General features: G+C 33.7%; 1 protein-coding gene across 8 annotated transcripts in view; it reads left to right on the top strand.

The window, feature by feature from the left end:
• The window catches only part of GRIK2 (glutamate ionotropic receptor kainate type subunit 2), a 366,191-nt gene that overhangs the window by 212,021 nt on the left and 127,922 nt on the right, over positions 1–26,248 (top strand). For all 8 annotated transcript variants that reach the window (XR_005604049.1, XM_039568102.1, XM_039568100.1 and 5 more), the window contains one exon: positions 13,611–13,834. Coding sequence is in view for 7 of the 8 variants with exons in the window: in XM_039568102.1 (XP_039424036.1) it covers positions 13,611–13,834 (224 nt within the window). In the remaining variant the exon portion in view is untranslated. The remainder of the gene's footprint in view (positions 1–13,610; positions 13,835–26,248) is intronic.

The raw sequence follows: 26,248 nt of genomic DNA, 5'->3' as shown, positions 1-26,248 counted from the left end.
TAAATTTTAAATTTCTCCAGTTAATCTTTCTGATTTCTTTGCCACAATTTTTCATTCAGTATTTTACCCTCTTCTCATGTAAGTTCAAGATATGAGTGTTATACATTTGAGGGAGGAGGAGCTAAGTTCCAGGTATCTCCATTCTTTATGGATGAATTCTTCATAAAAAAGTATTCTTGATACTGACTTGCTGCCTTTGGTTCAAGAACTTTATGAAAGGATGGATGTATTGGATAGGTTTTGAACTGAATCATAAATTCTGGAGAATTTCAGGTTGTTCTTTAGCACTAAAAGTTGTCATGTCACTGTATTATATTGCATGAGATGTATAGTTTGAGCATGTAAATTATGTTCCAATATAGCTAGCACAGACAGATAGAAAGAAAATATATAATTTTATTTTTAGAAAATTAGACATCCTACTTTACAGACCCAAAATTACTTAAAAAAATTCTTATAGTTGGGTTCCAAAACAGGAAAAAATTACTGTTTTATACTTTGACAGAGCTATAAATGAAATACCCACGGGGAAATAATTTGTTATTATATATACGTGATTAAAAATAACTTTTTGAGGGGGGCTCTTTGAATGATACTTCTACAGCACAAAGCATGTGCATTACAAATAGACTTCAAGGCTTGCAGATCTTTTATGATTCATAAATAATTACAGAAAAGGTCCAATTTTTAGGTGATGATTGCTCTTTTATTATATGCGAGGATTAAATCAGAACTTTTCTTTGTCTCTCAGAAGAATAGGATTTTCAGCTTCGAGGAATTTTACACAGTTGAAAAATTGGCAATAACTACTTAATTTAACTTTAGACATAAAATTGTTTTTTACTTCAATATATTTTGAATTTCTCAAAATCAGTATCAATTTTTCAAAATAAATACTTACATATCAAATACCTACTTTTGTAAAAATAATAGTAATAGCTTTTTATTCTTTTTTAATAACAGAATAGATGTTTATATAATCAGTTTAAATATTTTTAGTGATTTTCCCTCCAATAACCTGTTGGTTTTTTTCTTTTATTTTAGATTAAGTTCTTTATGATCTTGAATACCTATAGCCAATTCCTTTATACTATTGTGTAGAAGTGAAAAAACCCCTTCTAGTAACTGACTATGTAGATATTTGGTTGCTTCTTTTTTGGGCCAGCGAAGGAATTTTATTTTCTCCTACCTTTTTATTTTCTCTTCCTTCCATTTCGAATGTCATTTCATCACATTGTTTGCACTCTACCTCTTTCCTTCATACTTATAGGAAATCCTACTGCACAGAGACTCATAAGGAAAGGCTACGGAACATCTCTTCCCTATTTCTTCTTGTAACTTTCATGCAAAAGGTCTGACAGTTAAGGTTTTCAGTGCAGTGCTGGATAGTTTAGCCATGGCTCTTTTATTAGTTAAAATCTCAGAAGATTTGATGGTAATAGGCAGTTAGAGAATCTTTAGGCGGAAAAGAGAAAGAAAGAAGAAAGAAAGAAAGAAAGAAAGAAAGAAAGAGAAAGGAAGGAAGGAAGGAAGGAAGGAAGAAGAAGGAAGAAGAAGGAAGAGGAAGGAAAGGAAAGAAAGAAAGAAAGGAAAGAAGAAGAAGAAGAAGAAAGAAAGAAAGAAAGGAAAGAAGGAAAGAAAGAAAAAGAAAGGAAAGAAAGAGAAAGAAAGAAAGAAAGAAAGAAGAAAGAAAGGAAAGAAAGAAAGAAAGGAAGGAAGGAAAGAAAGAGAAAGAAAGAAAGAAAGAAAAAAAGAAAAAAAAAAAGATAGATCTAGCAGTGTTTCTCTTTTCATCATCATTAAATAGGCTTAACAATAAAATTGTGCACTATCAGTGCTCTTTAAAGCACCAAAGCACCATGTCTGCTTCATGGCTTCCTCATTTTATTAGTGGAACTAGAATCTGCAACTGCATGTCAGGTGTCATATGATGAAAATTTCACTCATGCTAGAGGTTTTCTATACATAATAAATTTTTTCTCTGATACTTTGGGAAAGTGATGTATTGAGGGGTAATATGCCATAAACAACATAGTGTTTTGGCAAGTCTGCAGTTCAGCTACTGCTGTTGCTTGAACCAGCAACTCTGGTGAATATAGATAGATGGTAAGCTGAATGACTACTGATTTCCACTAACCCTGTTTAAATGCTGTTTTTCTAGGATCTTGGCATTTTATTTTATTTTTACTTACCCTCTTAAAAAAACCCCAAAAGCCACAATTCATTTTTTCCTGTACTCTCTGTAAAATAAAATAAAATAATATATAAAAAATAAATGTTATTGTTTTATTTTGGTTTTATTTTCCTTATCAGTTTGTGTTTTTGGCTGTTTTATGTTTTGTTTATAATTCATCTCTTTCCCCATTTTCCTGTTGAGCTATTTGAAAGCCATCTCTTTTGAGAGCATTTTATTCTTGGTATTCATTTATTTATCTTGCAGATTAAGCATTACTAATCTATGCTGAAGATCTCTTCTCTGAACTTCCAGTAATCATTATTAGTTGCATTTATTAAGCCATGTTGGAACTCCAGCACAACCATCTCTTTAAATAAAGCTACTAATTTGCATTATTTAATATTTAAAAATAGTGTTCCAACTCCTTCCAGTTATTCTGTGTCACAATATAGCATCCGTGATTCTTTAACTGTTATGTGCCTGTAACATACCTTTCATGTGTGTTTTTACTGTTTCAAATATTCATAGTGGATTCCAGTTTTTATTGTTTGCATGTTTTCTTTTCTCGTTAAAGTAGCATTTAATTTCTGTGTGAAACATGTCCTGGGGTCATAGGATAATTTCTTATGATAATTTGTAACATGCCAGAAAACATCATTTGTCCTTTTTGTGCTTTTCAGTCTATTTGCTAATTCATTAAACCACAACTTCAAGTGCTCTGACCTTTTATTTCCAAAGTAATTTGTCCCAAGCTGAATAAGCATCAGTGTGTCGCTGACAAGCAGCTAACCATATCTCTTCTGTTGCTTGAGATCCTGTTTTTCACTTAAAGCAAACTGCATATATTCACAGACTCACAGAACCTCTCTTCAAATATTTTTCATGCCTGAATTTATCAATGTAGCTCACTTAAATATGCCATACTATGCACCTTCTGTTCCTTTTTTTAAAAATTTGTTTGTTTAAAAGTAAAAGATCAAAGAGATGGTCTTCTATATGACAATGGAATTTCATTTCAAACCAACAGCTAAACATTCATCTCTGTGCTCACAAGAAGACAGTTTTCGTGGCTACTTTGTCACTCTCTAATAAAGGCCGTGTATGATATTCCATGGAAAAATGTGCCAACAGATCCTAACTCAGCAAAAGTTATGCAGAAAGTAAACTTCAAGCAGAGATGCATAAATCCACAAAAAATGTCAGGGAAATGGAAAAAAAAAAAGTCAGTGATCTAATATGCCAAAGAAATCCTAAGCCAAAGTTTTAGGCCAAGTTTGCAAAACATATGTATTAATTCAGTGAGGAACATATATGTACATATATGAATTCCCTATTAAATTGTTACTGATTTCAAGAACAGATGCAGTTTCCAATATGACAGTAGTTTTAAGTGAACAATTTGTTTTCCAAAGAACAAGGAACTTCCAGAGAGTTTGCATTTATTAAAGCAAGGCCCAGTAACAATTCTAATATTACAGTAAAGCATAGAGAATAATAAAGTATACAATTTTCCTAAAGGGTTGTAAATGTTAATACATGATTTTTTTAGCTAATCATGTCCTATGTTTCCCAAAGAAACTGGATGAAAAATTTTAACTACATTCACAATGATTTGATACCAAAAGCGGCAGGAGAGTTTGACAGTAAGGTCTTTTAAGTGCTCTGAGATGTGTGGATTTTTTTTCTGGAGATCTGTACTCAACGGGTAGTTTATTTGAAATTTCTTGACACTAAGGAATATTGCTTTCTTGTTTGTTTAGCTACAAATGCCCATGTACTGTTCTTTTACAGTTAGGGTACTATGGACATCCCTGGCATGTGGGTTTATAAAATGATTAGTTTCCAGTTACAGAGAAAAACTGTACAGTGAATGATTGGAATTAATTTTCACCGCACTGCCAGCAAAGTGAATCATAGCCCATCAAGGCAGTGGCATGAAATTTTTCAAATGAGACTCCAAACAATAATGCTTTAGCTCAAGCATCATCCATGCTTACAGTAATGATTAGGAACTGATTGGATCCAGGATTAGGGCTGTATTCATAAATGTATTACATTTTTCATATCCTCATACCTTTATCTGATCTTTTACTTTTGTTGCTATAATGATAATAAAGAATGGTAGAAAATAACATTGGGATTTTTGTTTCTATGTATACATAGAAACAAAAATTTATGCATACATAGAAACAAAAACCCAATGAGTGAAATACATGAGTAAAATAGAATTCTCTAATAGAAGAGCTAATTTCCACTGGGGCTTATCCCTTGTATTAGACATTGATTTTTAATAGTGCTGTAATTTGTCTTTTACTCATCTCCAAAGAATTTCAACATATCTTAAAGTCAGAAGGAAGATAGAGAGGAGGGACTGTTGAAACCTCAAATATGTCAATTTTCATGGAAACACCATTTTGGTAAAAGAGTTTCAGGATGTGCTGGTGGGAGATGTGTCTCTGGAAATGATGACCAAAACACATCATCCATAATTTTTGGGGATCTGGAGGGTATCAAGTCTGATCTGTTATTTTCAAGGCATCAATTGAGTTGTTTAAGAAAATTATATAGATGTCAAATAGAGTTAAAAAAAGACAGTGAGAGCAGCCTTACATAAGTCCAAAATACAGGAAATGAAACTACTGTGTGTGTGTGCTTTAGGAAGAAAACCATGTTACTTGGTGACCATATGTTGAAATTCATCCATGCAGTCAGTTTGGATTTTGCTATTTCCTGACCTCTGAGAGCCCAAATATGAGGGCCAGTAATGTTTGGTAACTTCCAAAGATAAGTAACTTTTCTTCCTGAGAAAGTATGTTAGTGTGAAACAAATATATATACACACATACATAAGCATGTCAACAATTATGTATAGGTGCTTGTAAAGAATGTGTGCATATTTTTATGTGAGCCTGTGGGGCAGGATACTCAAAAAGTGCCAGAAGAAAATGTGAAACAGTATACATACCTGTTAGAGTTTTTTAACTCAGGATATTGGATAAATAAATGACATACAAAGAGCATTTTTTATATATAAAACCCATGTATTGTAACATAAATGGTTAAAAAGTTTCCTTTTAAGGTTATAAAGTCAAGTTTCAAAAACTGAAAAGTATTAAACTTGAAGGAAGATCTTTTACTTCTTTTTCTGCTATAGAAATGTATACAATAATCTGCTATTAGAAATTAAAAATTCATTTATAGTATGGAAAATAGACTGTTACTAGAAAACCATTTGTATTTTGCTGGATTTTTCTTTGTTATTGTAAAGAGTGCTACACTTATTCTAAAAGAAGTGTCTTGGCAAAAATATACCAAAAGTTATTCTTTAAAATCATGGCAATTAATTTTCAATTCAATCCACCTGTCCACTTGTCTCATAAAGTTCTGGGTAGACATTGACAATTACGAATCAGTAAAGATCAAGTAATTGTAGAAGTCTTGGGCTGGAAGGAACCTTAAAGACCATCAAGTTCCAAACCCGCTGCCAATGGCAGGGAATCTTCTTCTAGACCAGGTTACTCAGAACCCCATCCAACCTAGCCTTAAGCACCTCCACGGATGGGGAGTCCACAGTTTCTCTGGGCAACCTGTTCTAGTGCCTCACCACCCTCACAGTAAAGAATTTCTTCCTTATATCTAATCATCAGCTACTCTCCTTCATCTTAAGGTCATTCCCCCTTGTCCTGTCACTACATACCCTTGTAAAAGTCCCTCTCCAGCCTTCTTGTTTTCCCACTTTAGGTACTGGAAGGTGCTGTAAGGTCTGCCCAAAGCCTTCTCTTCCCCAGTCGGAACAGCCCCAGTTCTCTCAGCATGTTTCCATAGGAGAGGTGCTCCAGCTCTCTGACCAATTTACTGTCTCTCCTCTGGACTCTTTCCAACAGGTCTGTTTTGTGCTGGGGGCCCCAGAGCTGGAGAAAGTACTCTAGTTGAGGTCTCACAAGAGCAGAGTAAAGGGGTGGAATCACCTCACTCTCCTGTTCACACTTCTACAGATGCAGCTCAGGATGCAGTTGGCTTTATGGGTTACCTTCAAGCAGAAATTGCTGGGCTGCGTTGAGCTTTTGGTCCACAAACACCTCCAAAGTCCTTCTCATCAGGGCTAGTCATGATCCACTCTCTGCCCAGCCTTTATTTGTGCTTGGAATTGCCCTGGAAAAGGTGCAGGACCTTGCATTTGGCCTTGAACTTCATGAGGTTCTAATAACATAGATAATGTTACTTAACTCTCCATCCACTTTCCAGCTGTGCAGTAGTTAGGCTGGAATTTGTCTACATCTGCTTCTCATGCAGAACAGTGTTTTTCTTGTTTTGTTGTGTGTTCGTATTCATTATGTATTTGTACTCCTCTGTTCACACTTGTCTTCTAGAATGAAGCAAAACTTCACTAAATAAGGAATAAATTATAACAGTAATGACATTTTAAAGTATTTAATAGATTTCATCTTATAAATAACAGAAATACTTTAACCCAGCCACCACAGATTTCATCCTTAGGATTTGCATTTTATTTTCATTAAAGCTGATTGTTAATAAGTTTGTCCTGGTATCTTTAGTATTTAAATAATGCCTAGAGCCTGGATAAGCTTCATTCAATTTAAATAAATGTAACAAGTTTCTAAAATGAGTTAGCTTATATATACCCTATGCAGAACAGAACGAAATTAGGATGTAGTGTATAAAAGTACTGTTAACATTTTTCTTCTTTATATTTGTGACAATATTTTTGAAATATAATCTTTACTATTTTAACCATTTTTTAATAATTATGGGACATGTAAAACATATTATGAGATAAGGTTTTGAGAATATAAACAATATAAAACCACTTCTGTTTTTTATTTGATATTTGATAGACTTTTCTAAAAAGACCTTTTTTTTCTTATTGTTTGTAATAATGACCACTTTTAGTTAAGTTTAAGACCTTGGAATCTAATGATTAATTGAGAATTCCAGAGTGTGGATTGTGATTCCTGCATCAAAATGCAGATGAGGGGGATGAGTACACAGGAGGCTGATTTTGTCCATATTAATAAGTTTTACCCCATTAATTAAGCTGATGAAATTATAGATTTCAAAAAATTCTTAATTGAGTATTGTTAATCAATAAAAGGTGGCATATCCTGCAGTGATCTACTTCCATCCAAATGATGTGCAAAAATGTTATTAATCATTTTGATTCCATTGTGAAAAATTGCAGATGACAAAGTAATACAGAAAAATGGGAGTAAGTCAAATTTGACACAAGTCAAACTTTATTGCATGATGAATTGAGCTCACTGAAACAATTTGATAAAACCCCATCTATTTGAGAACAGAAATTATGTCAAAATTAAAAGATGGAAGATTTTTTTTTGTCTTGAGTGCAGTAGCTGAAATTTTAGGTGACAGCTGGTTAGCAACTGGCAAAAAACCCCAGTGCTTCCAGGAAGTTGCAGTAAATATGGAAAGTATAACAATAAAAATGCTAGCTACAAAAAAAGAATCAATGTTACCATCTCTAGTACAAAAATACAATGTTAGAAAGGGTGTGTAAAACAGCAAAGAAGAACTGAAACATTTTAATGTAAATACTCTTATTTTAATGTTTTTCTTCTTAATGGGGGAGTTTCCTGATTTCTGAGCCACAATATCTACACAGTCTTGTAAATGTCTTTGACAGTTTGCCCTTTCTGGGGGTATGTGAATCCCGCTCTTCTAAAAATTAGAAGAAACCTTTCTACAAGGTTCCTGAAATTAAGTGATGAGAGTTGTGTCTGAGGTTTTTTTACTGTTGAATAGTGACTCATCTTCCTGTTACATATAGTTTCATGGTCTACTGCCTCTAGTCCTTTTACATACAATTTGCATACCTGTTGATTAGACTGAAGTTGGTGCAAAATACTTTAGTGAAAGTGTACTATAAATCAACAGTCAGAAACTATATCTATTTTTAATGGATACTCATGTTGCATCTATTCAGCTATTAAATATTATCCATACTGGCATAGGCAAATGAGAATTGAATAGAACAACCCTGAATAAGAAGAAATAATATAAATTAACTAATTAGAGAGTTCCCACTGGTTTAGTACTATCATTTTTCCTCGACTAAACATTCACATAATAACAAAGGAGCAAACAGAAAACAATACCAAAAGTCAGTTCTAGACAATGCTATGTTGATCAAATGTATGCTTTATCCTATTTAAAAGCCACTTTAGGAAGGATTCCATGCATTCCATACATTCCATTTTTGTCTAGTTGAATTCATATAGAAAGTTGTTTCTATGGTAGTGGACAGAACGCAAATTTCCTCTGCAAAACTTCTTACCTTTAAAAAAATTCTGTCTCTAGGTAAATGATCTTGCTGATTTCTAGATCAGGATCCTCTCCAAAGGGAGAGCAGATCAGAAAACCATTAGTTACCACTGCTGTTCAAGACTTTGCCAAGAAAATAACTTGCCATGCTGACACAAGAAGGTCTAAAGAAATGAAACATCTGTGTAATATTACTGTCAGTGAAATGAATCTGAGTAAACCACCTGTCTTCCAGTTACTTTTTATTGCTGAACAAATATTGAGAAGCAACTCAGGAGTTACAAACATATGTGTTAGGTGAGCCAGTATCTATTGAAACTGTCATCATATACCACTTTCTTATGTTAAAGTACTTTATTATGTTTATAAAGTAGCAACTGCTACTGTTCCATCTATATGTGATATTGCTAGAAATTGAGTTTAAATTATACCAGTCAGGACTCCACAAATACGAAGTTATGACATCTAAATTCACCTATCAAATCTGTTGGGGTTTTTTTTTTTTTTTGAATTTATGGTATGTTACTCACTTTTGACAAAGTGCAAATTAATAAATTTCTAGTAGCAGCTTTCCAGGACATGTGAGGGGGTTATCAAGAAGCTTCATCTGGGCTTTTCACAGAGGAGCCTGGCAGGAAGACCAAAGGCAGCAAGCATAAACTGAAAACCTCCAAGGATGGAAATTGCATAACCTCTCTAAAAACAGCCTGCTGCACTGCTTGTCTGTAGAAACTTTTTCACTATGTGGATAAACAGTGATAAGCAGTGGATTGGCTTATCCAGAAATGGCATGTAGTCACCTTCCTTGGAGGTTTTCAACACTGACTGGGTAAAGCACGGAGCAACCTGGTCTCATCGTGCAGATGCTTTGAACAGAAAATTGCACTAGAGACCTCCTGATCTCTCCCCAATTGAATTGTACTATGATCCTGTGAAAGGTACTAGAGAAGCAATTTCTGTCAAAGTAATGTAAGTGGCTAGTTAAAAATAACCATGAAACCCTAATAAGGTCCTAGTGGTTTCAAAGGAAATTAAGATTTTGTCAGAAGACCAAAAAATTCTTGTGGGGTATAAAATTTTCTATAATGTAGAAGCATGAACAAGGTAGTTTAGGATAGACCGTAAGCTTAAAAGCTAATTACAGATCTTATCTTTTCAAACCAGTGGCAGGGAAATGCACTTATGTGAACAGGAATGATGCATAAGGTCTCTGTGAATTAAGAGTGTGTTAGACAGATTTAAAGAATTGAAGCTGTGCTTTACCCTTCATCTTATATCTTGGGGATGCATTTTCTCCAAAGGGAATTTAACTGAAATTCAACTCAGGTTAACAGTCTTGAAAAACTGGGGTGGCTGAAGAAGAAGTTTACATAATGACTTAGGGTCTTAGGCTGATGAAACAGCAGATTAAACAAAAGCTTATGAAGTTTTTCTTTTAAAAAGGTAGATTCCTTTATTTTCAAGAATAATTGCAGGCAATAAGTGCATTGCTGCCTGTAGAGAAGTAAAATTACTTAAATGTCTTTTCAGTGTATGCATAGTTTTGTGTATATTATACAGTTACAATATGATTGTACTTATTGACTGTATAAACAATGGGCAATCGATAGTGGATGATACCCTTTGCATTTTTAGTACAAACATTAATGGTTGCTAAATCAATGCAAAATGTTCAGAGCAAAATTCTTACCAGAAGACTCCATTTACATTGGCTAACAAACCCAATTATTATGGTAGAATATTGTGTACTTGTAGACTCTAATTAAAAAGAACTATTAGCCATTTTATTGCTTCTGTTTCTAGATTGAATTTAAATTCTTCGTTCTTTTGAACAAAATAGGTGAGACTAAAGCTTTTCAGAGAATTATCAACAAAAGAAAATTCAAGCAGTGTTTGTTTTTCCTTTCCCCCGTGTTATTAGTAGAAGCTATAAAATCCTTTTAAAATTCTATTTCCCCCAGAATTATTGTGATTGTTTCTCCTGGTTTTATAATTTTCACAGAAAACCCATCAATTTCTGCAAATACCAACTTTCTATGCATGCTATGGCCATACACTTCTCAACATTAATGTGCAGATTTCTTGCTGACATTATTTGTTTCTGCAAGCATAGATTGAATTCAGTACAATTTTAAAATCTCTCTTCTTAGAGGTTATGTACCAAATTTCAGCCCTGTGCAAATCAAAAAATGTCCTCTCTTTTTCTTTGAATGCTACTTTATGTAGAGGAGTCAGTGAACAAGCTGCTTGGAGGTAAAATGTCAATGAAGAAGCAAAGGAGGAGGACTTTAGCCCGCCTTAGTCACTTCTGTAGCAGAAATAAATCAGGGAGACCTTGAGTTGTTTGTTGGTGAATGAACATTCTACAACTGCACATGGTAGCAAGACAGGGAAACTTTATACAGGTGTGGAGAGAATATAAATGGGATGGGAAGGGAGAGGATGCACAACCACACGTTATTATCTGCAGAGCACTCCTCCAGCACATAGCACAGTAGGCTGTGCAACTCTTCCGTTTTCCTCAGGACTGTGCCTTGTGTTGGAATGTCCTTGTCAGACTGTTTCTAATCACTGTTGTAACCTTTAGTTGGTGCAGAATTTTTCTTTGTAGCAACTAGCTTACTTAACTCACCAATCCTTGGATGCTGTCATAAAAAGGCTTCCATCTCAAGAAAGAATAAGTGCTATTACGGATTGTGTTTTCAGATAGATATATCTTTTTATTCCTATAAAGGACAGAAGCATGCATACATTCATTCTAAAAAATGGAATCATCAATCGCTGCCACATGAAACAAATGTTATTTGTAATGAAACTTATCAAAAAACCATTCTAGGATATACTAATTTGTTAATGTTGTTAAATATTGACTGATAAAATACTAATTTTACACCATTCCTCCCCTATTCATCCCTAGAAGTAAACTAAAGAGGATTCTCTTGCATTTCTTCATTAGATGAGGCTAAGAAACACTGGTATTGCACTTCTGGAAAATTGGCTCCTGCTTTCTCATACTTTCAAATAGTGCTGTTTTCAAAATGAAAGAATTGCCAGGAGAATTGAGTATTTTGGAGATAAAGTATATTAGCAAAAGTTGTTACATGTGGTAGCATTACATTTTGAAGTTAGTAATTTCCTCAGGTATTAAAGACTCTGGATTTTGTTTGTTAAATGCTTAATTTTTCTTCTTACAGTGATATTCTAGTTCAAGAGTATTGAAACAGAATTACTCAGCTCTGAAGAGAATCTTGAGATGTCAAGTTATATACATAAATTTTATATCTGTCCTGTCAGGCTGGGATTATTTTTTGATCAGTTATTTTTCTAATTTCATCTGCAGCTTGGCTCCACTAGAGATAGTTACAACCTATATTCATTTGTATATAGTTTTGTTTCCATCTAATGACCAGAGGTTGGATTTTCTATGGTGTTTATTGAAATAAATTATTTGTTATTCATTAAGTTTGTCTTAAAATAATAAGACCAAAATTCACATCTACCAATAGCCTTCCAAAAGATCTAATTTCTTTGTCTTTGGGAAGCCGCCTCTTCTGACAGTTTCTAGTAAGTAGGCTTCAGACTCTTAGGTTAAGGTCTGCTATTTGCTTCACAAATAGCTTGAGTTTTTATATTTTGCAAACTTCTACGTGTTGACCTATAACTTTTAATCCAAATTAGTTTCAGTTTCTTACTTTACGATTTTCTTTCTGCATCAGCTGGAATATCATCAATAATATGCAATCCATAAAAAGTCATCCACTGTGGAATTAAGCCTTGCTGGTTTGATTATAAGTTCTTAATACCAATGGAAATGAAGTGCATGTTATTTTTTGACCAATAAACCCTTACCAAATTACACGAACAGTGCCAACAGAGTTTCACATTGTAACTTACCACAGTAGATCTAATTATATAAATGCTCATACCAAGAATATACCATAGAAGACCTTTGTGTAAGGTGAGAAAACAAAAATTAAAGGGAACAGTGAAATGCTACATTGCATGGAATGTTGAGTGTTATGGAGCATATACAATACCAAATGAGCAAAAAGTATATAAATGTATGAACTTATTTTATTGGGGATAAAATCTCTGTATCTTAAAACAGGCATTCTGAAAATGGTGTTATTTTCAGCTATGTTACTTGGATATATTACTTGGGTAACAGTATTCTGTGGTAGCTATACCATTTCTGTCATTACATACTTATATTTATGTAAAGTTTATAAGGAATTCTTAGTTTACAGCTTTCCAGATCTTGTACTGTAAACTTGCTTGCTCTGAACTTTCCTCTTTCTTATGTGTGCATGCACACACACATACACATATGTACATGCACAGGAGTGTTTCAAGAGCTGTTGACAAAGATTAAGAAGTAGATTCTGTAGATCTTTGTCACTCTGATTTCCATTAAGTTTTGATTAAAAGAATAGTATAGGCCATTTACTAATCTCCTATGAATTATTGCTAAAATATCTAAAACTAAATGTTAATTGACAAAATGCATTCAATTGTATGATTTCATCTTAAATACTCCAATTGATTAATAACTCTCTGTAAGTTTTGTAGTGATTTCCACAAACTAGTAAGGACAGTTGTACTTTGTTAAAACCTCCTCAGCAACTTTTCACATGTAGCACTTTCAATTTTAAACTGGTCTTCATTTTGTACCAGTTATTTTATGCTAAAAGGTGAAGAACAGCCTCGTGGCCCTTTCCCTGCACTTCTACTAGCATAGTCATGTCTGCCTCCTAAATATATTTGCTTCTAAAGACCAAATTGAGTGAAGGAGTGACAAAGAGAAGACATATGTTGAAATGCACAATTAATAAAATTTTAAAGTATGTTATAATGGATGTTCATGTTTTCTGCAAGATGCAATATTTTTCTTCATTTGTATCCCTGTACTAGTGCTTTTAATTTTTTTCCAAATGCTATGCCAGTTTAGCAAAGAGGAAGTAGAATAAATCTGTTGCCTTACTTATAGGGAGAAGAGAGTTTTAAATTTCAGGCAACCTAGTACAAGAACAAACCTCCTCCATACAAAGTTTGTGTTTTGCATAATCTGATTGTCTGCTTCAGCCTGTTTCTTCTGACTTACAGCCTTTTTCTCTCTTTGTATTTCTGTTAACAGAAAGCTGACCTTGCAGTTGCACCATTGGCAATTACCTATGTTCGTGAGAAGGTCATCGACTTTTCCAAGCCCTTTATGACTCTTGGAATAAGTATTTTGTACCGCAAGCCCAATGGTACAAACCCGGGCGTCTTCTCCTTCCTGAATCCTCTCTCCCCTGATATCTGGATGTATATTCTGCTGGCTTACTTGGGTGTCAGTTGTGTGCTCTTTGTCATAGCCAGGTAACATGTCAACTTTTGTGATTTTTTTGGCAATTGTTACCATTTTTTTCTTACTAATAATTGTCAAAAGTCACAAAAATTTTCTTATTTTCATACTCTTATATTTAAACTTCATGATTTACAGAAGAATAATTAATGATGAGGGTTCTCACTATTAATATTCTCCACTGCCATAGTAAGTCTCCATTTTGTTACTGGACTTTTCCCCTAAGTCTTGAATATGCTAGCTAGATTTCTTCTTTTATTGACCAATATAGAGACACCAGAAAATTTTCAAAATATCTTTTCCCAATAAGTTTGCATTTAGAAACACAGGGTTTGCATGTTTTATTTTGTTACCCTGATTTGTTTTTATGCTGTGGTGCTCAATCTCAAATTGAGTACTTATCTGCCCACACTAATTCTAGATGTCCAAACTAGGCGTCTACCACTTGCAAAACAGTTTGTGTAGATTAGTATCTTAGAAGTAGGGTAACAATATTTATTTTTTAAAATTTTGTGCTAGGTGAAATCCCTGAGATACTTCACAGAATTTAAAGTCTCTGAATGAAATGTTTTTGGAAACTTAGTTGAGCTTTTGGAATTAAGGAACTCAATACATCAAATGTTAAATTAAAAATTGATTTGATAGATAGGGCTCACTTTTTTATCTGGTTTTTTTCAACCCAAATGAGCAGAAAAAAATATTTTGTCAAAAAATCCCAATATGTTGGGATATGTTACCTTTTCCTTCTTAACTCATTAGGGCTGAGTTCAGATGCTCACATAAATACAGACTTACATGTTGTAACTTTGGCTTTTGTCATGACAACAAAAGAAAAAATCAGAACAGTGTATGTAGCCTCTTTTCCCCTTGTAGTCACTTGCAACGTTTTAAAATCAAATGTACATAAACTATATAGGCTGTTATCTCTTTAATAAGATGGGGTCTTTTTGTTTGAGTTGATAATGAAATCTCACTTCAGTCCTGAGATTTCCATGATTTCATTGTGTGGTTCACAGTATAATCTTCATATCTTCCTTTTTCTATTTTGCTGTAGTTAGTATCAGGATTCTCCATCTGTCTTTGATACTCTCTGTTTCATTTTGGAGAAGTTGTATCATTCCCATATTAGGGAGAAACGATATTTTTAGAAACCAGTTTAAAAGTAATTTAGCACCTGTAGATGAAGTACATGAGGTATTGAAGTAATACAGATAACAGTGAAGCATATTTTGTAATGAAAGACTTTACTATGCATCTTTTTTTAAAGTCTGATTTAAAGAGCCAGACTTATGTTGAAAGTTTCTTGAAAGACCTGTATACTTTAGTGGACTGTATAACCAGAGAGTACAATAGTTTCTGAGGTGTTCCTGTCATACAGATATCTCTGAAAGAACAGCTGAGCGTAAATCACAACTGTTATCTTGTGAAATTGTAAAATATTTATGCATATGTCCAAAAGTTTTAACCCTACTGTTATCACTGAAGGACATTTTCAGCATGATGCATAGTACTTTTCACAGGTAGCTCCCACTGATGTTCGTGGGATTGGTATGGCTGAGTTCCTACCTACGCTTTGAAAATGTTCCTTGACATGTTTTTTAGGAAAGATAGATTTTCTTGAAGCCTTTCTTTTTTTTTTTTTTTAACTAAGTTATTTGGGCACTTGAGATCACTAGCAGAACAGGAAGGAATGTTTATTTTCATACAGAAGCACAAGATAATAGACCAATAAGGCTGACTTTTTTTTCACTTGTCTGCTTTTGTGACCAGCACCATAAATTCCCTATGTAATTGGAAGCATTATCTTCAGTGTAAAGCAATATGGAATATGTTTTATAGTGAGCAGAGGGATTTGGTTTTTGTAGAGTTGTATAGGATACTTTTTTTACACATAAATTTATACTAGCCTTCATATCTAGAGATTTTCAGTATTTCTTAACTGGTACAATCAAATATTGATAACACATTTAGAAATAAAAGATGTAGGGTTATGTAAGACAATCTACAGATTTTATTCATAATACAGAATGACTTAATAGTATGTAATAGCATTTTCTAACACTATCATTCATAAAAGGAAACAGGTCTTAATTAAAAGTTGAATTCCCTGCTGAATGCTAAGCAGAGAGAAAGAAGAACATTATTTAAAAGTTAAAGACCTGTTTACAAATACAATTCAAAAATTTTACCTGTCATGTAAAGAGAGGTACTTTGAAGTGCGGTGGTGAAGAGGACTTTGCAGCCTAGTGGTATGTATTTTCAGTACAGATTATATGTTAGATATTGCACAGCTGATGATGTGTTTTTCAGTCCTGGTGTTGTGAAACTCTTGGACTGCGTGCCACTAGTTTAATAGGTTCTATCTAGAGTTTCTTATTAAGAAGATTTCTATTCCATAACAATCCTTTCATAATGGATGTTTAACTGCCAGTGTTTCATAATAATTACTATGTGTTTCATAATAAGGTGTGCCTTTGTTTGGAGCAGTACTTAGTATGTCTTTTATGATATAATGTTTTGTAATTACAGCTCATCAGAGTGTTCAGTATAGAATATTTATTTTAAAATTGAAATCTACTATTTTTGTGTCCAATGTTTTGTGATGTTAATTGTTTCACCACGTCTTCCAATCATTGTTGGCATGTAAGAGCTTGGTACACTGAAAATGGAAAGCACTGTTCTCATGTGCCAATTGGATCTCACTCATTAATTAGTGGTATGGTGATATTTAAGGAAAGATGAAGAAATTAGTAAAAGGTTCAAGAATCTTTAAGAATGAATTGCTGAAAATACTTCCATAGAAGGAGAACTATAACATAAATCTATATCAGTCCTTTCCTTTATTTGCAAGAGCATTGGATTTTCCTTCCAGTTTGAGAACCATATGTAAAGAGCTGTAATCTTTGCACACTCAGCAAGACAACAATCTAGGTAAGATTCATGTGTTAGCTGGAGGGCTTTTCTATTTTATTTTCCTCTTGTAGTTCCCCCCAAAAAGATGATTCTTCTTTTGAACACACAGATTTTGCATTGCAGGTAGGATGAACGTATATGTGTTGTACACAGTGTTTTCTTTAATTGCCGTCCTTTGTGGGGATGTATAGTAGATTGTCCCTTCTCCATATATACAAAAACCTCTTCTTAATCTTGTCTGTTGCTGCTGTTGAATATCAGTAGTTAGGGTGGTTAGTCTCTGAACATTCCTTTCTTTCTTGTACAGACTGATGACTGATATATAAATCCAGTCTGCTTGACATTAAGCCTATTCATTTTCTGTAAACTGAGAAATTCACATAGTATTTTTTCCTCTTGTGGCAATAGTAATTGATCTGTTTCTGGTGCTAGATAACACTGTCTTTTTGTGTCTGCTAGCAGTGTCTTGTGTCATCTGAAATCCTGCTGCATTCCAATACCTTACCTTTATGCCTCTGCCTTTACTAGTTTCTTTGATTTAGAATACCAGTTAAATTCACAATTTAGATATTATTAGAAGGAAAACTAAGAATTCATTAAAGTACACCAACTCTTTTTTGGACTTCTGTCAATTACACAACTTTTTCTGATCTGTATAATCAAAAATCTCAGCAGAATTCTTTTTATTTCTGTCTGTTGCTGGAAACCATTATTTCATTTCTAAGCAACATGCTGTTCTCTTACAGTGTTGTATATCAACTTCATAGACACATATTGTCCCCTCTTTTCCATCAGTCTGTGTACAAGAAAAAGACTCTTCCTGTTTTTGGCCGGCAAAATCTAATCTCTTGGTAACTGGAGGATCCTTCCCTTTCTGTGTAGGCAATATGAAGAAAACCAGTTTTATGCTTTGAAAAATGCTTAATATGTTTTATTTACATAGGTTTTCCTATAAATGACTTTCAAAATTAATCTTTAGCTGGTTTTCTGATGATTGTATTGTATTTTTGAGTCTCTTATGCATAATTTTAAACATCCATGTCTCTTTGCATCTTTTCTGAAAACATATATTGGAGACTAAATTCCTTAAATATTTTTATCAAATAATTTTATGCCTAATTTACTGGATTTCAAGTTATTCCCTGCATACTGAAGGATTTCTCTGTGTAGTCAGGTCTTTTTTTTTTTTTCTGTGGGCATATCTGTCTGTCATAAGTAAGTTTACTCTTAGGTGACCTATCTTCAAAACTGGAAGAGATACAGCTGCCTTAGCAAGGTGCTTTACTTTTACAGATCAGATGCGAAGCAGATAACGTATCCTGGATAAAATGGTCCACTATTGAGCTCTTATGCGTCTTACACTGAGCTGTCTGAAGTATCAGTGAATATTGTCCAAATATACATTAAACTGTGCTCACTGCCCTAATTGTTAATATTGAGTCACGGGTTGTCATTTTAAAGGGCTTAATTTGCCTTTACACAATTTTTTATTCTAGGACTTCCTGCCTTATCCTCCCTTTGGAGTTATGCTATTCTACATTTCCTAACTCAAGCCCTTGTGCTGGTTCCCCCTGACAAAGCATTTGTTATCACTTATTTTTCCATTTCCTCATAAGCACTGATGAGAGCACAATGAACATTGCCTCATCAACAAATTATATTTTTCTCTTACCAGCTGGAATAAAACATAATGAAAGAAGACAAGTTTTATAAAGTCCCCACACATTTATCTTAATATTTTCTCTGTGAAGAAGCTAAGGAATTGCTTCAGACTGTAACAGATGCCTAAGCATTAAGTCTCTCTGGAGTGCATGCATATCCTTTTACATCTCATCAGTCTTCATTTTTATTTTATATTTTTGATCAGCTGGTTTCTGTCCTTGAGCTTGTCTGATTGATTTTCAAGCTACTCCTGGAAAGCTACCTTGATGGAAAGGAATGAATGATAGAATGAGAGGAAACTACTTTTCCAGTTACTATGGGGCTCTGGTTCCTAAATTACTATGTTGATAATTATTCAAGTTGGAAGTTAGCATATTTGCCCTTTATTCTTAACAAGCTTTCTTTCTATGAGAATTTTATCTCCTGAAATCTCTCTAGAGTACTGCAGCATATGCTATGAGGTGTTTCCAGGATTAGATTCATCATCCAATAGGGCAGTCCAGGTGTCAACCCTGAAATCTGCTTCTCTTATAGTTTTACAGTTTTAAGATAGTTTGGCCTCAATTGTAATGGAAAGATTTAATTTTGCCTCAGTTGTAATGCAAGTGGGGATATTGTCACTATAATGCTGTGCAAGTAGACAAGCCTAAAAGCATGCCAAAAATTACACACTTCTCAAAATTGTTCCATAACAATTATTTTAAAATCAGAAAATTTTATGTCTTTGAAACCAAGTTGCACCTGATGACCCTTAGTTGATTGCCTCCAAAAGATTCTGTATAGTCTGCTTTTTTTCACATAATTTTTTTCTGGTTGAAAAACAAATCCTTGCTAATGCTAGAGATCATTTTTACTGTGAAAAATAAAAAGTAACTGTGCCAACCTCTGGAACACTGATTTTTTTTTGTCAAGTGAACCAGGCACATGGCCTGACAAGAATTTTTCTTTCTCTTTGATGGTTTTTTAAATTAAAAAATATGTTTGTGTATACCAAGACATCCTAGTATTTTGGGTGAATGTTCTAGAAAGCTTACTTGCTAAACTAAATTTCTTCTCCTTTACATGAGACCTGCAGAATTTTAATTTTGGAATTCTATCATTCAAATGAAGTTTCAATAGATGAGGTAATATAAAGAAGACATCTTAATTATATATTGTATCTTAATTTTTTGAACTCATAAACAAATTATTAAGCACTTGTTTTTTACCCAGTCTATCCTGCTAAATGTTCTAACAATGAAATTGTACAGTTATCTTGCCTGGACAGCAGTCACTGGAAATTTTGTAAGCAAGACTTGCCTGTATTTCAGATATGCCCAGATACTTCTAAGTATCACTTTTCCCAAAATGCGGATGAAAGTTTTAAATTGTTTAAACAGTTTAGTGCACAGTATGCCATTTATATTAGCATAAATCTGTATAATTAGTAACAGTATTTAAGTAATTAAGTAATTTTCTGTGGCTAGCACGCAGATCTGATGATCTGTCTCTTTTCTATACAAAAAATGCAAAATATACTGGAATTATAATTCCTTCTCACAATCATCATCTAGGTTGTGTAATTATTTTGAGGAGTTATGATTAGATCACAATCAGTGTTATACAATCTAAATGTTTTGGATGAGGATATACGGCTTAAAGAAGGACTTGGATAGCAATGAATTAAGAAACAATCTCTCACTTTTTGCATTTTGAAACTTGGAAGAATGCTTTGATCTCTCTGAGTCCTCCAGAAGAAAATTAATGTCAGTTTATGAAATTTATAGTTTATAAATAAACAACTCAGTATGGACTCCTCATCCTAACCCCTCAATTTGCTTGAACCACTTCTGAATTCTTCAAATCTCCTTCAGCTGTTCAAGAAGAGACAAGACTTCCACGGCATTTACGAGTCTGCATACAAGCACAATACTACATCTACCTCTGCTATAATACTGTTAGAGATCACAGCAAGAGAAAACTTCTTCTCTTTTAAACTTTTTAGCATAAATATCCCCCTTACATTTTCGGGGTAAAAATCCCTAGTTCTCTAAATCCTTGCTATATAGGTGGTAGATCAGTCTGAAATCCCAGAAGGTACTTGCCATGCATCAAAACTATGAAGAAACTGCTGCCAGCAAAACAACCAAAATGACTTTATTGAGGTTGGCTGAAAAAATCATAACCAGCTGCTTTAGCAGTCCAACAGAAAATGTAATACTCCCCATTGGCTAAATCTCCAGATGCATGTTGAAGAAGAAAAATATATTCACTTGAAGAGAATCAATTCTGGACTCCTATGTCAAGAAATTGATTTTTTTTTGCCTCTCATGATGTAGGATTTTAGGAAAGCGGTAGGTTTGGTGACTCTGCCGTAAGGAAAGCACCTTGTCATATGCATTTTTTGTCCCAGTTGCTTCACCAGTACGTTTTATGTTAATTCTTTGTCCTTTGTAGATTACCCTAATCAGATTTTATTTTTTCTTAATGAAGAGTATAGAAGTATTTTAATAATGCTCTGTAAAATTGAAGATGGCCTAGAAACTCTTTCCATCCTTTCTGTTACTTTTCTTCTCATTATTCTGAAAGTCATTGCAAGGCTCTACAATTCATTACTAATTATCCAAGAATCTAGGTATTTTGAAAGGCTGAATTGTAACTCTTTTCATCCTTAAGGAATTTTGTGTCTCTTACTATGAGCAGCTCAATCTCTTCATTTTCGCTTACTTAAGTACCCATTCTGACTTTACTTTTATGACTTCCTACATAGAGGTGTTACAGATTTTAAAACATATATTTCCTCTCCATATTGATGGAGCATTGCAATGCAGTCTTTTATAGAATCTGAGGATATTTATGGAAAGTTGCTTAAAAAGTCATGTTGAACTACTTTTCATTCTGTGATTTCTTCTTTGTTTCAGTTAGTCACTTACATGTTACACTGAGTATTTCACTACCCAAACATGTCAGGATCCTACATATCCTTTTGAATCTCAACAGTACCTTGAATCTTAGGATCTCAAGGGTCTTCACTAAAGCCCTTGGAGAGGATTCAGTTGGATAAACCATCTTCACTAGTAAAATCTTCTAAGTTTTCATTGGTGAATAGCTGATTAAATAATGAGTGTACTTGGTGGCCTCCTTCTATTTTGATTTTGACTGACTAGAATTGTTCTGCTTGATTCATTGTGTTTCACAGACTTCATTGCTAGACATCTGTCTGAATGCCATTCACTTTTTATCTAAATCATTATTTCTAACTACTTGTGACATTTAATAATTACATTTGCATTCCCTTCATCTTTAGAACGAGCTTGGAGATGCTGGAAGATATTATGCCACACTGTATTGTAATTTCTTTTCAAATGCACATAATCCTGTCTTACACACTCATAATTGAGTTTACATGCCCAGTTTTCTGTGACTTTATTTTTGCACACTCTATGGCCAAGTTATAATGTTTTAAACATACATACTATGAATATTGTTTTTGAAAGTATCTCTGCAGCCAAAACAGTGACATCTCTCATTAAAAATTTGTAATTTTATCTAATTGGGTTTAACTGAAAGCAAAGTAGATGTCATCTACCTAATTTTGTGTTTTCAAATGTCTTGGATAAACAACTTCCATAAGTTAGTCAAGATCTGAAGACTGTTTTGTCAAAAGTTCTATAGTATCACACAAAATAATGTTTCATATCTACCATGGGCAGTGATTTGTTAATTTCTCTGTACTGTGTTAACACCCATTATCAAATAATTTCATAGTCCATGCTTGTAAAAAACCATCTGAGAAACAATTTCTTTTAGTTTTGAAAGATTCTTTACAGTGCATGGGTTCATCCTTATTTTTAACAGCCCTTGCTAATTACCAGCATATATAGTACATGAGAGGAATATTGGATTGCTTTTATGAAGTAGCTTGCTTGAAAATAAGTTGAGTCTCCAGAAAAAGTGCTGAACATTCTTTTTTTTTTATATTGGGTCATTCAATTCTGTTTTGTCAAAACAGTTTTTTCCTCTATATGTGGCAAGAAAAGAAAACACAGGTTTAGGCTTGGTACTTTGTATATTTATTTAGCAGATGATAGCATGGAATGTTAAATGTGCCTAAAGAGAAGGGCTCTTCTATATATGAAGCTGAATGTTTTTAAAGCTAAAATTATCCTTTTGAGAAAGGTCAGTGCCTCTTATGTTTTTGGAGTTAGGGGACAGAAGATTTATTTGCTTTAATTTAGATTTGGTTTCTTTCATGTGTTTTACTCTGGCATGTATAGTATTTGTGGAGAGAAGGAAACTCTTAACTCTCACCATAATGCATAGCAGCAGTTTTCTCATGAGATATGCAAAACCTCATTCTCATGAGATATGTAGTCCCCCTACCTAAAGAACAGAACACAAGGATCTACTGGAATGGGAATAGAGTCAAGAATCCAAGAAGGTACACAGCATTTTCAAAAGATTTTGTTAATAATTAGGTGTGAGTGATAATTTGAAAATGTGCAAGTTAGCTGATTGACAGATTCCTTTTCCATTAGCACCAGTGACTGAATTTACAAAGTGCTTGTATATTAGAAAATTAATTCAACCTGCAGCTGAACTGTTGAGTGGTATTTTTGTTTGTTTGGTTGGTTTGGCTTGATTTGTTGTTGTTTTGGTTTGTTTGGCTTTTTTCCCCCCCAAAGTCAAAACAGAAAACTGATGTAGGAGACATTTTATTTATTCAAGTAATTTCATGTATGCATCCTGCTTGGAACCCTTGACTAACAGTGAAAGGTTTTTTCACAAAAAAAAAGTAGATGTTATAGTGATGGGATGGAAAATTGTATGTTAGCAGTCACAATTTCTATTAACCCTTCTTCTGGAGGACCCAGGAAAATAAAATAATATCGAGCAGAAATGGCTGAAGGATTGAAAAGCAGTTTTTATGCTAAATAAGCCAAACATATAAAAATGATCGTTATATTTTTGCTAAATACATGGACCTTATGCACTGAATTTCTTTATTTCATCTAAATTAGGAGGGAGAGGTAAACCATTGGAAGAAAAGCCAAGATGATATGATGGTGATTAACCTTGTAGAAAATTCTAGGAACAGATGTTCAGTGGAATGAAATAGCAGCATATGTAGGATAGTATTTGAGAGTTCTCTGATGGATTATCTGGTTTCAGAATTACTTGAAGGATAGGAAAAATTGAGTAACAAAAGTATTTTATGAATTTTACTCCTTCATTTTCTAAAATAGACCTTGTTCTGATCTGTAGTGTTAAAAATGCAGATATAATCCTCAAATACTTTTAGGTATTTGTAACTGAATAGTCAATTGTCCAATTATTTGGAGTGGTGGAACTTGTCTGTTAGAATATAAGGTGGGTTTTTTCGGTTTTGGTTTTTTTTACTAAGAATAGGTTTCTGAATTCAGAACTGGAAATAATTTAGTTTTTGCAAATTTAGCTAAATCCAAATTTTCTAAGTATCTTTTCTCTCAATCATCATTATCCATTATAGTTGAAAAATAAATTCAAATAGACATGTAAATAGAGTGAAATTGAAGGGAAAACAAAACAGAAAAATAAAACATGCAAACCAAAATAAATTGAACAGAACTTTACGTCTTTGAAAAATAGAGCATTTCTTTCTCGGATGAAAATAATTATTAGACTTGGGTCACGGTTAAACATTATACTTCAAACCAGAAACATAGCTTTAAAAGAAGTAAGGAAATAACCAGTGAATATTTCTTGACTTTAAGTGTTATTTACTCTCTGGAGAAAAATAAGATTGTTCCCTAGAAGTTTCTGTAGACAGACATATGGGAATTATTTATCTCCGGATAAATATCTCCGGATATTTCTGATTTAGTTGATCTGATATTTCTGATTCTCCGGATCTTTCTGATTTAGCTATTTCCAGAAGTTTACCTTGCTTATGCAAGACTTCTGTCTCTAACTCATTAGAGAGTATGAGTCATTTAAGCACTGACAGGGCTTGATCAGAAATCAGATTGAAAAAATAAGTGTGATAATTATTTTTGATACCAAAATGAAATCTGTAGTGTGTCCTTCAAGCATTTCTGTTTTATGTATGGAAGTCACTCAGTGTTAACTCAAATGATGGTGAAATTGCTTTAGTGTAAATCTAGTCATGCATTTTCAGGCTAAAGAATAGTGGGTATCTTTTTGTTATGTTGTTTTGCTTGTTTGTTTGCTCTTTTTAATTTATTATAGTATTATCAAAAATTTTGTCTTTGGCAACAAAAGTATCCTTCTTACAGGAAAATTACTTAACAATGTTGAATATTTTGAACACCTTGGTTAAAAATCCCACATCAGCTAAGGAATATAGATAATTTTATTAGAAAACAATGTGTTTAAAAGATAAAAAAAATTGTCATTAATAATTCTTACAGCACATCAGAGACAGGTTAAAATATAAGTAATTTTTATTAAGTAGGATTGTTCTGGCACATCACTCTCATTATATTGTTTGTTTTGTTCTGTGTGCCCATTAGACATATGATACCTTCACTTGCCATTTAGGATTTTCCTAAAGACTTTACAACAGATAGCCACTACCTCTGAGAAAGACACATGAACACAATGTTACTTCAGCTTGATAAAATCATTCATATAAAAGATAGCAAACTACTCAGATCTACTGCCTCTCCATTTGGGTTTCTTCTTTCCGCAACTATGTGGGGTAGCAATGCTGCAAGGAAAAGTTTTTATGGGGTGAATAGTGAAGTGGTAGATATCAAAAGAAGGTTATACAATTTTTTTCATTCTCCCAGATATTCTCGTCCTTTTCTAGGAGAGATGGCTTTAGCCTTACACAGAATAGGATGCCTATTTACTTTTAGGTTGTTTGGTTTGTAGACGTAAAGGTATAGTGTTCTGTACCAGAGCACCATCAGCAGGTATATCAAACTGGTTTCAGCCAACAGGTATTACAGCAATTAGTTCATGTTCTGGAGCAATTTTCTTGGTAGATATTTTGGAGGGAAAATCAAAAGGCTTATAGTGTAATAGAGGTTCAGAGAAGCTCCTTTGGAAGGAGTTCCACTGCTTCGAAAATTCTCTGGTTTTGTGGCTGACACAATGTAACCAATGAGCCCTCTCCAGAAGGAAAATAGAAGGCAGCAGAATTTTTTGCATTGCACTGCTTTGCTGTGCTTGTGGAGCTTGGCAAATTTAACATCAAGTTGCAAAAAATACCTGAAAAGGGCTTCAAATTTGTCATATTTATCCTCCACACACTTCTCTCTCTTACTTTTTCTCTCTTGCTCTCCTCATCTTCTAAATGGGCATGTTAGAGGAGAGTCAGTACTTGTCAAAATCTGGTCAGTGTGCCCTTCTTTTATGGTAATGAAAGGAATTTTCACCTTGCTTCAAATGTAACTGTAAATAGATAAAGGTACTCAGTAGGTAGATGCATACCAGAGGCTCCTCATATTGTTCTGTTCAGCTGCTGCTAAAAGCTCAGTTCTGACTTCATCTTAAATGTCGATGGGGATTTTTAATGTTTATGACACCTTCCTCATCATCCTGCCTTATATACTGTATAGTCATTTGCACCTGAACAAGGGCAAATGTCAACACCAGTAAGAACGATGGTGTTGTGCCTCTATGAACTAATCTAAGTGACTCCACAGGTGAAAGCAGTGAAGATCTCTGGGCGGTAGGGGAAGCTTAATTGGGCTTTCCTGTAACACAGGACAGCTTTCAGAGCATCACTAAGCAGGGCCATGTCATGTTGTTACACAGCCAACACCAAATACTTGCTTTAAAGAATTCACAGTTCATAAGGAGTATTTAAATAATTTAAATAGTTAAATAGGAACAAAATTTCTATGAGGTATGAAGAAAATGAAGTG

This window comes from Corvus cornix, chromosome 3 (genome assembly GCF_000738735.6).
Source record: "Corvus cornix cornix isolate S_Up_H32 chromosome 3, ASM73873v5, whole genome shotgun sequence".
NCBI classification, from domain to species: Eukaryota; Metazoa; Chordata; class Aves; order Passeriformes; family Corvidae; genus Corvus; species Corvus cornix.
This window is presented reverse-complemented; position numbering and strand designations above follow the sequence as displayed.